Source organism: Aotus nancymaae, unplaced genomic scaffold (assembly GCF_030222135.1).
Source record: "Aotus nancymaae isolate 86718 unplaced genomic scaffold, 86718_ANA_hifiasm-v0.15.2.pri h1tg000064l_1, whole genome shotgun sequence".
Classification (NCBI taxonomy): Eukaryota; Metazoa; Chordata; class Mammalia; order Primates; family Aotidae; genus Aotus; species Aotus nancymaae.
The window spans coordinates 12,713,510-12,726,740 of NW_026988479.1; the positions used below are offsets into that span (position 1 = coordinate 12,713,510).

Genomic DNA, 13,231 nt, shown 5'->3' on the forward strand with positions numbered 1-13,231 from the left:
GTACCTACTCCTGGAATTGCAGGGAGGCAGGGCCACGCACGGAGGGAGGGCACCAGCCAGGGGCCCAGGTGTTGGGGCCACCCAGGGCCTCTGCCCCAGCCACACAGTGGGTCTGGCACTGAATCGGTGCCACATAAAGAAAGAAAGGAAAAGAGGTAGTGGGGGGGGGTGTATATAGATGAACAGGAGAGCTGGCAAAGAGCACTGTGTTTAAGTGTCATTTTAAATTTTGATTCCTCCACTTACCAGCCATACAACTGCAGACAAATTACTTAACCTCTCAATGCCTCTGTCCCCACAACAATAAAATGAGGACAATAAGGCATCTTATGAGGATCAGATGAGAAAAATTTAAAGTAGTTAACACAGTGTTTGGTACATAGGAAGTGCTCAGTTGATGTCAGTTTTTATTATTATAAATCATTATGAGCCAAAGTCAAGGTTCTAATCATTCATTTAACAAGAAACAAGAATTCATCACAGCCTTAGAGCACAGCACAGGGGGCTGGCTTCAGCTCCCAACTCTACCATTTACTCTCTCTGTGACCATGGCAGGTTATTTAACCCTGTTGAGCACCAGTTTCTTCAGCTGTAAAGGAGAGATCATATTGGTACAGTCCAATGCGTGGTTATGAGAATTGAATGGAATAATGCACATGAATTGATGGGCACATGTTTGCTTATAAAAGTCAGTTATGACTGCTAGTACCTCCACCATGGAAGGGCAACTCAGGGTATCTCTGAGGTATATGTGGCTGGAAAGGGACTAGGAGGGTAGCTCTCACGGCCATTTAACAAAGCCCCAGATCTCTGACCCTTGTTTCTGAGGCTTTCAGGAGAGCTCCAGTGCCTCCATGCTCATCTCCTCAGTGTACCAAATCCTCAATAGATCCTGTCTTCATAGACAGCCTGTGAGCAACCACCTCAGCAAATACATAACAGCATGGAGAAGAATCTACATTTTGATCCAAAATGTCTTCTTCCCAATCTTTTTTTTTTTCTCTTTGGAGACAGAGTCTTGCTCTGTCACCCAGGCTGGAGTGCAGTGCTGCGATCTCAGTTCACTGCAACCTCCACCTCCCATGTTCAAATGATTCTCCTGCCTCAGCCTCCCAAGTAGCTGAGATTACAGGCACCCGCCACCATGCCCAGCTAATTTTTGTATTTTTAGTAGAGATGGGGTTTCACTATGTGGGCCAGGCTGGTTTCAAAGTTCTGACCTCAGGTGATCCGCCTGCCTCAGCCTCCCAATGTGCTTGGATTACAGGTGTCAGCCACCATGCCCAACCCCTTCCCAATCTTTTTTGTTTTTTCTCCAACATCAATGACTTAACCACAGTTTAAAGTGAAGAGGTTAAAAGTCCCTAAACAAGGAGGTTCAGAGAATTTTCACATTGGTGAATGCATCCACAGGCTGGGAGGGTAACACAACCCAACCTCATGAGACAGAAGCTTCTGGGCTCAGGACCTCCAAACAGTGAACATTATGTCCACACAAACTGCACCTTGCTTTATGTACCTCTTAATCCTAACCAGGCAATAAGGATCCAAAGTAGAATATCTTCTAATTATCCAAGTTTGGAAACACTTTGTATTTTATAGGAAAAAAAGTTATTAAATAAATATATGATGAAAAGAGAGCTGGTTCCAATTATAGACTTCTACAACCTCCCCTCTGCTCATTTTATGCCAAATTACTTTGCACTTACTGTTAGTACCCAAAAGTTATTCAGCTATTTGAATTCTGAGACAAGACAATGACCTGGGGAGAAGAGGAGTCACCCAAGCTCCCAGCTTTTCCTTCGCAAGATTTTGAACTGACATGAGTTAAAGACTTTCTACTCCCGGGCCCAGGCTCATCCAGGGATATCATGGCCTCGTGGCTAAGAGCATGGGTGCCCAAGCCAGGAAGGCATGAGTTTGAGGACCAGCTGGCTCACCTCCTAACCATGTGGCCCAGAGTAAGTCACTTGACCTCTCTGGAGCCATAGTTTCCTCTTCAGTAACCAACTGAATTGTTGTGAGAGTTAAATAAAATAACACCCGTAAAACAGTGGCTCCTGAGTGTGCAATACACTGAGCTATTAGTGAGCCTGAGTATACCTGGACATTCTCTTCGGTCACCTCGATTTCAGCAGTATAGATGTAGTCGATCAGCTTACTCAGCGTCTGCCCATCCACGTCCTTGATTTCTATCTTTTTGGCTTTACTCTCAGACATGTCACCTAGAGTTTACAACAAAAACAAAAAGGACATGAATGTGGCACCTGGGATATGTTTACCTTCCACATGGCCTCCTGCCCTGTCTTGGAAACAAAAAAGCACTGCCTGGGCTCCAGGAGGTAGCAGAGGGATTCAGGCACAGAGGGGGATAAACCAGGTAACATCAAGGTCACCTCAACTTTGGGACTGTGATCACCCACAAACCCAATCATAAGCATTCCTTACTCTATCTATTGCCCACTTCCATTTTGAAGGCAAATCTGTGTCCAACCACTCATTTAACCAACATTTGTTGTAAACTTCCATATACAAGGCCAGAAAAAGTGAACAAGATATGTACCTGTCCTTAAGGAACACAAGTCTAGTAAGGCAGATATATAAAAGTATTTATAAACAGAGGTGATAAGAGCTTAGTAGACAGAATTATACACAAAGTATTGTGATAACAATAAGTAACATTTGTTGAGAGCTAACTATGGCCATACACTGTGTTAAGCACTTTAAAGTCTTTTAATCCTCGCAACAACCTATGAGGTTTATTAATATTACCCCCGTTTTACAGATGAAGAAACTGAGCACAGGAGGGTAGGTAATTCATTTTGCCCACGGTCACACACCTAGGAAGAGGCCAAGTTGGGTTGAAACCCAGGAAGTCTGACTCTGGAGTCCACACTTGTAACCACTATGCTATACTAAAGCCCAAGAACACAGAGGAGGGAGCAACAAATCTCTCCTGGGAACTGCAGTCAGACATCCTAGTAAGAGGTCACATTTAGTGAGGTATTAGAGGATGAGGAAAAGTTCTACAGGCAGCAAAGGTAAGGAAGGATGAGCTGAATCTGGGGACCATTCGTGCAAAGAGAGGAAAGTACCAAAAGAATACATTTTGGTGAAATGGCGAGGGGCTGGTGTGGCGGGTACACAGAGTAACAGTGAGAAGAAGGAAGCTGGAGAGGTAGATGGGGCCAGGACTTGACAAGCCTGTAAGTAAGGTAAACAAATTGGGACTTTATCCCAGGTATAGCACCACTGAGAATTAATGAAATTTTGGATGCAGGGTGGAAGCTAGATCACAGGCAGGGAGAACAGCTGGAGGCCCTAATAATAATCCAAAAATGAGAGAAGGCAGGGCTGTAAACAAGGTCAATAGCAGCACCACATTGCTATGGTCCTGAGGCCCCTGCCTTCAGCCTGCACTCTGCAAACAACACATGGGTTTATCTAAAGCCAGGCCCATTCAGCAAAAGCTGCTGATTTCAGGAAAGACAGGCAACACATGTCTTTGTAAACGGAAATAAAGGACAACCTGACTGCAAGAAACAAGGGATCCAGAAGCCTTAATGTGAGTGTGAAAACCGAGCCTGGGCGGTTGTTTTCTCTCTGTGGAATTCATACACCAGAGCCAAGAAAATGAAGTACAGTACAGCATGTGGGCGGCAGACACCCACCTCCAAGCTGCATAGACTGCACATGATTCCTCCACCAATCCAGAGTCCCATCCTGACACAGTTCTAGAGCTGAATGACTCTGGAACGGGGAGGAAAGTAGCGGGGGAGACATTCCAAACCCTGCCTGCTCCCTCAGCTGCCAGATCAGGTGGACCTGAGACCCTCCACCCTGTTCTCTCTCCTCTGACTGCCAGTGGAAGCCCGTGAAAGGCCTCAGCACAGTGCCCTGGGGCAGAACAAACAGGTAAAGAAAAACAGGGAAAAACAGTATATTCCTCCTCCACCTGTAACACAGGCTCCACAATCTCTCTCTTGAGTTTATTGAGACACACAAACAAAAACATGCATATACAAGGAAATCAGAAGTTATTAAAAAGTTCATTAATGAGGGTCCAGTTGGTAATTATACTGCCAAAGATAATCAAAGATAGCCAGTTCTTTATTTAATGAGTTAGTCCTCAAAAAATAAGACTAAAAAAATACAGCAGCCAGACTGTAAGAACCAAGAGATTCAGAAGCCCTCACAGCAGTGTAAATCAGAGCCTGGGCTGATTGTTTTCTGCCTGTGGAATCTGTGGTTGAAAGTCAGGTTAGGGTTTTGTAACTTTGGGGTAAATAAATGGAAACTCCTGGAATCGCATGAAAATATTTTTATATATGTGTAAAAGTTCACTTTTTCTAGGGGGATGACAGGTCATTTTTATCAAATTCTTACAGGAATCTATGATTCAGAAAAGGTTAAGACAGTTTCCTAGACAGTAGGTCTTTAAGAGACTTTTCCTTGCTCCTTTACATGGCTCTTAAATTTCTCATTTTCTATAATAAGTACTTAAAACTTAAATAAGCAAGAAAAAAAATGATGTGGTTCATTGCAGCACAGTTTACAATAGGAAAGACCTGGAACCAACCCAAATGCCCATCGATGATGGACTGGACAGGGAAAATGTGGCACATATACACCACGCAATATTATGCAGCCATCAAAAACAATGAGTTCGTGTTCTTTGTAGGGACATGGATGAATCTGGAAACCATCATTCTTAGCAAACTGACACAAGAACACAAAATCAAACACCGCATGTTCTCACTCATAGGCGGGTGCTGAACAATGAGAATACACGGACACAGGGAGGGGAGCACTACACACTGGGGTCTGTAGGGGGGAAATAGGGGAGGGACAGCGGGGGGTGGGGAGGTGGGGAGAGATAGCATGGGGAGAAATGCCAGATATAGGGGAGGAAGGCAGCAAATCACACTGCCATGTGTGTACCTATGCAACAATTTTGCATGTTCTTCACATGTACCCCAAAACCTAAAATGCAAAAAAAAAAAAGAAAAAAAAGATGTGAAAGAAAAACTAGGGGTTCAAAGACAGCACTTATTTTCTGAAAAAGCTTGTATAATCCAATCTTATTATGTTATGAACCAGCAAAAATTACTACACCAAACTAAGACTTCAGTTTAAATGGGGCCTAAAAATAGTCATATTAGTCAATGCTGTGTACCAGACCCTCTGCTAAGGTACACTAATGTTTGCCTGACTCATTTTATTTCATTTAACCCTTGAAATATGTCCAGAAGGTAGACAGTATTACTTCCAGTTTACCAATTACAAAATTGGCATTTCGAGAGGTATTTACTCATAAATTCTTAGAGGCAGGAGTAAGATTTGAACTTTGGCCTAACTCTAGACCCTGTGTCATTTCTAATACAACCCCCAATAAAATCTCATCCTAACTAATAACCTTAATAAAAGTATTCCCAAACTCAAGGCCTTGGTCCAAATTCTGAGGACAAGTTAGTACTTAATACCTAGCAAAGAACCAAGTGGCTAAGATCTTGTCAAGCTTATTTGTCAAGATATCCTTAACACATAACAAAGTGCTTGGCATAAAAAAGGCACTTAAAAAATATTTATTGGAGTAGAAAAAAAAGAAGAGACATTCTCTTGACATCTCGTAATTCCATGGGCTTCAGTAATTCTGGAGGAGAAAAACCATCAAGGACTTGGTCGTTCTTGCTCCTTCACTCATCTCTAATAGTTTGACAAAATATTTCTAGAAAACAGAAGATGAGTCATGTAAGTCCTTCCATCTGTGTGGTCAACCCAAGTGCTCTCTTCTGCTAGCTCTTCCCAAGGGGCCCAGAAAGCCACCTCAGGCTCTGAACTTTCAGAGAATGGCTGTCAGCTGCCCATCTTTTTAGCCCTTTCCATCTTCCGCTTATCATCTGTTAACATGCATGTCCTGTTTCTCCAAAGAGAACATCATTCTCTCAAGGGCAGATATTTGCTCATTTATTCATTCAGCAAACATAAATCAGATGTGTCCTCATGTGTCAAGCACTGTGCTAGGCCCAGAGAATACAACAGCTAACAAGTCACAGCCCCACCCTCATGGAACTCAGTCTAGTGGAGAGAGACACAAGAAAACCAATAACTGCAAAAGACGTCAAATGTTAGAAGAGGGGACTTAGCTTGAAAAGTTCTTAAGCCAGAGATTCCTGTATCCTAAAGCTGCATGCGAAATCATAAGCACACAAGAACACAGGTTTGCTCATCCAGGGAGAGAATCTATTGTTTTCATCAGATTGATGCATGATGGTTAAGAGCCACTGATCTGGAGGAGTCATAGTTATTCGGAAGAGAAGTGAGAATGAGGAAGAGTATCCCAGACAGACAGAATAGTGTGTAAAAATGTCTGAGGTAACAAAGGATGTGACCTGTCTGGGAACCATAACAAGTTCAGTCTGGCTGGAACGCATTAGGGAAGAATGATGAGACAGGGCTGTAGATGAAAGCAGGAGCTGGACCATTTGAGGGACTTAAAGGCCATGCTAAGGAGTTACACCTCATCCTAAGGGCAACAGGGAGACCCTGATAGATTTTAAGCGGGTAAGGTATACATCAGATTTTTATACTGGGAAAAGCACTGTAGCCACAGTATGGAGAATGGATTGGGAATAGGAAAACAAAGCAGGTGGCAGATTGACCAGTTAGAAGACTGATGCAGAATATCAGGTTAAAGATGATGTTGGCCTGACTGTGTCTTGAACTTCTTTAAATCCTCAGACCCTTAGGGCTTTGCACTTAGCAGCCTCTGAGAACCACAGAGGGCCCAGAAGAGTAAGCAATCCCAGAAGCCTATTAGGTAAAAGCATCCAAGTCTTCAGTCTAGATCCTAATAAGCACACTATGTGCACAGCTGAGATCTTTTTAGGTGGAAGACTGCCAAAGAAGAGAAGGAGGGAGGAGTATGGAATGAAGGAGTGAAAGGAAATCTTTCACAATCACAGAAGACTCAAGATGTCTAGAAAAATCACTAGCTCATCTTCCAGGTCATTGGTATAAAAACAACCCTATTATTAAGTAAATAAAGCCTTGAGAATGAAAAAGGAATAGACTAGCTGGCAGGTCTCTCTGAAGAACACCACAGCTAAACCACCAACCACCCCTACATAGTCATATGTCCTTAAGGACAAGAAAATGGAGTGTTCAAGAGTCCTTATGTCATAGAACACCTTCTTGCTTCTAACTTGAATTAGTGCTGTAATTTAGTCTCATGTTCTGGGTAGAGAGAAAACAGGAAAATCCTTAATTTTTGCACAATGATTCTTCATGGACATTAAGATGGTTATTGAACTTTCTTCCCCCTAACCCTCATCTAAGTCCTAAAGCCTGGGCTGCCAACTCATTTGGCCAGAGCTGAGTATGAAGGCCAAAGACATTAACCTCACAGGAGAGAAAGAAATACCCTGCCGTCTCCTTGAATCCTGGCCAACCCTGCTGCAGGTGAGTGTTCTGGGCCATTTGACTGCAGATTGGGGAATGCCCTTAGTTCACAGGTTCTTATGTCACATTGAGAGTGAATAGCAGTCTCTATTCCTAGGTGCCACAGAGTCCTCTGTTGAACCATAGGTTACCCTATATCACCTGTGAAATAAGGACATTCCCTGTTCTGCCTTTATCCCAAGGCTGTGTGAGAATCAAAGGAGACAATGAGACTGTGAGAGCTGGGACAGCAGGATCCAGCAGAACCACAGTGACAGACATCATTTCCTCACCCACTCTCCCTGGAATCTCATCCCTCCTCCATCTGGAAAGATCTTTCTGCCCAACTGGAAGCACAGGGAGCACAAAGTCAGGAAAAAATGTCTCTGTGTCATTACAAAGTGACTACAAAAAAAAAAAATCAACTCTAATCACCACCCCCCACCCACATCCTCAAGAGTTTTAAAAACCATGACGTGCTCTACAGTAATAAAAGTAGACTTTATTAAGTATCTACATAGTGCTGAGTGCCTTATACCCATTCTCTTGTTATTGTTATTATTCCAGTCTCTTCAATAAGAAAGTTGAGGATCAGAGAGGAAAGTGAATTCTCCACACACGTACACAGTTAAGATTGGAATCCAGGTCATTATTACTCTAAAGCCCTTTCCAAGATACCACATCATCTCCCAATGCAAGGTGGCATTACCAATCTTGTGTTTAATCCTTAGCAAAGAGGCCTCCACATCACCAACTCCTAACCTCTTCTATGAACATTCACAAAACATTCTTTACCAATAGTTTATCTCCAATGGTGATCACAGTTTTAAGGCTGAGCTACTCCAAACCCAAACAAGTCTACCTCAGACCATCTTAGTCAAACCAGCTGCACGTTAATGGAGAAACCATTGAGATTGAATAGCAGTCTTTATTCCCAGGCACCACACAGTCCTGTGTTGAACCACAAGCCAAATCCCTGCTCAAAACACCTGCCATTTCTGCACTGAGAGTAACATTATTAGACAGGATTACTGGCTCCCTCACCGTCAAATCTGGGTCGCCTGAGCCAGAAAAAGATGCCTGACTTTATTGTGATATGATAGGGACAGGAAGAAGAAGGCCTGTGTCACCGTCACTTGGCCCAAAGATGACTAACTCTAGAAGATAATCACATGGAAGGTGAAGCCGTTGCTCCTTAATCCCAGGCAGCCTCTGATACATCCATCCCTTTTCTCCGAAATATTCTATCTACCTAATCTCTGACTCTTCAGGGGCAAAACTCTCAGAAACCAGACCCTATCTACTACAACTACTACCCTACAACCTCCCTGAAGGTCTATTTTGTCTAAGAAAAGAATTCTATTCCCTAGTTCTCCCTCTCTCATTGTCCATTGCCTGGTATTCAGTTTTGCTGAGCTGCGTGTTATGTAGAGCTCTTCAAAGGCATCAGTACACCATACAAACACCGGGAACACAGACACTGGCCACAGGCCAGGGTCTGGTAGAGTCTGGCTTACAGCAAGGGTGAAACAACAGTTCTATGGAAGGAGTTCATGCCTGGGAAGAGAATAAGACAGCCAGGCCCTCATGGTTCTGCTTTGTGGATGATTAGTGCCTACTCAAAGTCTAAGCCCCTTGTCTCTCACCCCCAGCACTTTTCTGACCTCTTCTCCCTATTTCTACTCACCATATATTCAAAGATGCCAGTTGAACATCAGCCTAAATCTAATAAAAACTGGACAGTAACTCCTCTTTAAAAAACAAAAACCAATTCAGCCACTACAAACAGTACAGTAGGACCACATGAGTGGGACAGATCACTCCCAGGACTTCATGTGGGATGGAAGCCCAAGTGTCTCTTAGCCATTGCATGATTATGGGCATAAGACCCTAAGCCCATATATTCTTTAGACATCAGTTCCTTTAACACCATAAAATGGGGGACTGTATCTAGATGACATGTAGGTCAGGGATCCATACAGAATACAAATACAATAGTACACAGAAGCCACGATAAAGGGCATGATAAAAAGAAAGAAACATTGATAAGGAGATTTGGGGAAAATTGCTTCCCCTGGGATGGAGGTGCCAGATGGGGAGCATAGGGAAAGAATTTTAAGTATTCCATCCTTTTAGGAAAAAGATGGGCAGAACACAGAACTACTGGCCTCCACACTCAAGCAATGCTGAAAGCAATGAAGGGCAAATAGGTTGACTGCTCACCCCAGATCTTCTCATAGACTGTCCGGACTGGGACACTCTCTGATGGGCACTCAGATCTCAGTTTCACACATATTCCAAGTTATTGTCCACAGGACATGGTCAAGGAATGTGGGATTGGTATTTGGAACCACATCAGGACATTTGGAGAACATGAACTCAGAGGACAAAAAAAAATAAAAACATTTAAGCTTGGGTAAAATATCATAATCACACAACTCAAGTCAGAAGAAAGCCTACATTTTATATTCCTTTTGGCTTTAAACATACTGATAGAAATGAACCTAATGAGAGTCAGATTCTTACCCCCAGCACACGATGCATTTTACATGTTTTGAAGCTGAATCTGATAATTAGAACAAAATTTTGCAATGTTACTGGATTTTTTTAGTACCTGTTGACCGAGGTTTAGGCAAGACCAAGGGGCCTTAAAACTATATAAATCTTAGATATCTCGCTGATGGGCGCATAAGCCAGTACAACTGTTCTTTAGATCAATGTGCACATGTCTCAAAATTCTTCAAGGTGTGCATACCTTTTAAACAAGTACTTCTTAATCTAGAAATCCATTCTAATAAAATAATCAGGAATGTAATTAAAGATTAAGATGCAAGGATTCCCATTATAACAATATTTATAACAAAATATCACATAAAACTATGATTTCCAACAAAGAAGGAAATGAATTTTCAATTACAGTATATATAATAGAATCATATGAAGGCATTAAAATCAGGTTGTAACTGAAATTTCATTGACATGGAAGGATATTCATTATATACTGCTAGGCTCAATTAAACAAATTTTTATTGAGCACCTGCTATATGGAAGACCATGCTAGGCAGCGGGGACATGGGGGTGAATTTTAAAGGTATAGCTCTTACCCTCATGAAACTTATGATTGACCAGGGAAATCAAATATTGAGGAAGTAATAAGATGAGTAGTAATACTAGAGTGAAGCATAAAGTACCATGGGAGTAAGTAGCAAAGGAATTTAACCTAAGCCAGAGAGGTCATAGAAGGCCTTCCTGAGGAAGTGATACTTAAGCAGTAACGAAGGATGTACAGGAGTCAGACAGGCAAAGAGACGGAGAAATGAACATTCCAGGAAGATGAACAGCAATTTTTTAAAAAATACATACCTCAAAAAAGGCTATTTCGGCTGGGAGCGGTGGCTCACGCCTGTAATCCCAGCACTTTGGGAGCCAAAAGCAGGTGGATCACTTGAGGCCAGGAGTTCAAGATCGTTTTGCCAATGTGGTGACATCCATTCTCTAATAAAACTACAAAAATTAGCCAGGCACGGTGGCACACACCTGTAGTCCCAGCTACTCAGGAGGCTGAGTCACGAAAATCACTTGAACCCAGGAGGTGGAGGTTCCAGTGAGCTGAGATTATGCCACTGTACTCCAGCCTGGGCAACAGAGTGAGACTCTGTCTCAAAAGAAAAAAAAAAAAAAAAGACTGTTCAACCGTATACATTAAATGAACTCAAATACATGTTTCGTATATGTACACATTTATAAATATAAAATCTAAAAAGATATAAACCGTACTCTTACCTAGATGTTGTGTACACATAATTTTTTACTTTTTGCTTGCCCACAGTTTCTAATTTTTATCTGTAACAAAACATGTGAATAGTATTTAGATGGCTGGGTGAATGGATGGGTAAAAGGATAGATGGTAACCAGATTCAATGGAAGGTTAGGGCAGGGCATTGCACTACACTGCTTTCTTCTCCTGATTCTCCTGTCCCTTCAATTCCTAGAATCTAAGAACGCCCTAGAAACATTTTTTCTTCCAATTTGTAAAATCACTTCGGTTTTGCTATGACACTTCAGCTACTTCAGAGGCAAGTTCATTAGCAAAAAGTGAAGCCAGCATGACAATTCATTGGAATTCCAAACAGATTCCTCTCTCAACACTGAACTTTCCAAACCCCACACACAAAGGATGACTGGCAGAGCTATTTATTGAAGTTACAGCTAAATAATTATTGCAGACAAGATGAACTATTTTAAAATAGAGATGGATGAAGGAAAGGGGGAAAAAAAGGAAATAAAGGCCTTGCAACTAGGGTTTAAGACAAGTCAAAAGGGAATGCAGCTCAAAATTTCCAGATACTGAACTTAGCTAGTTTTCCAGGCTACAATGTGAAATTCCTGGCCCAAAGATGAAAGTGAGGTAAGAGTAGCTTGGACCACTTAGCAGAGATACCACTCTAAGTTGAGACCAGCTCCTGGGGGACATGCATGTGACAAACTCTCAATGCACAAATCTCAAGTCTCTCCCAACAAAACCAGTCTTGCTCAGCTGTGTAATATATTAGGAAGAGGGTTACACTCCATTCAGCAAATGTGCCTTCACTCACCCATCCTTAGCAAGTTTGCGTTCATTCTTCAGACATTCACTTATTTGGGCATGGAGGATTCAACAATAACAAGACATGTTTCCCAAGTGCCCAAAGCTCACAGTCAAGTGCAGAAGACACTTCATTCACTCATTTAAAAAATATTTGTGTCCTGCCATGTAGCAGGTGTTCAGGATATGGTAACAAACAAGCCCAACAAGGTCCCTGTCCTCCTGGGGCTTATATTCTAGTGAGGAGAGACAGGTACAAACCAAGACGATTTTCAGATGGTGATAAATGTTATAAAAGATAAAGTCAAGTCATAGGATAGAGAGAGGCTTGGTGTGGAACTATGGCCAGAGTGGTGAGAGGGGACCTGCCTGAGGAGGAGACATTTTCAGGATGAAAAGCAGCCAGTTACATGAGATACCAGGGCATGGATATTACAGATCCCAGGAAACAGAGAGGAATGCAGAGCGACAGTTGCCATACTCAGAGCAGGCACAGCACTTGGAAAGCATGTAGAAGGGACACCTGACCCATTCTGGGGTGTCTCACCAAGCCCAGATGGCCTCCTTCTGTCAGCAGTGATTTATAGAGCACTGAAGGTACCTGGTTCAGGGCAGGTGCTGAGAAGAACTACAGACAGGAAGCTCGGCCGTGGGTTTCAGGTAATTCAGTCTCAGAACTAACAGATGGGATCAATTTGGACAAGGCTATTGGACATGCCCAGGAAACAGGGACCCTGGAAAGTTGGCAAAGGTGCTAAAACTGAATGCCAGATATTGATTATACCTATTTCTCATCCCCCTCAAGCCCTATCATCACTTTTCCAAATCTCCTCCACACTCCTATAAAGGCTAGAGGAGGCCCAGGGCCCCTGTCTGGAATGAAGGGCTAAGGAAGGACAATATGTAGGCCAGCTGGTAGAGCACTGGGTCAGCTGCCAGGAAGCCAAGTCCCACTCATTCACTGTGACCTTGGGCAAGTCTCTTCCCTTGTCTCAGCCTCAGTGTCCTCCATCTGCAAAGTGAGAGACCAGAAGGCCTGGCCATGAGCCCAGGAATCTACATTGCTAACACCCTTCCCCACATGACGATGGTGCATGCTGAGTTTTGAGAACTAATGAGCTATGTGAGTGTATCTTTTTTCCTCATGGTAGAAAGGGCTACATGCCCAACTGGCCTGGACATGGTTCCATCAAGTCCTCTATGGCG

At 42.8% G+C, this 13,231-nt stretch overlaps 1 protein-coding gene across 6 annotated transcripts in view; it reads right to left on the reverse strand.

The window, feature by feature from the left end:
- Positions 1-13,231, reverse strand: part of KLHL3 (kelch like family member 3) — a 139,450-nt gene that overhangs the window by 81,844 nt on the left and 44,375 nt on the right. For 5 of the 6 annotated variants that reach the window (XM_021664933.2, XM_021664931.2, XM_012435621.2 and 2 more), the window contains one exon: positions 2,104-2,225. In XM_021664933.2, the coding sequence (XP_021520608.1) occupies positions 2,104-2,225 (122 nt within the window). Of the gene's footprint in view, positions 1-2,103; positions 2,226-9,663; positions 11,042-13,231 lie in introns of those variants that run through there. The other variant, XM_012435667.3, reaches the window with a different exon arrangement.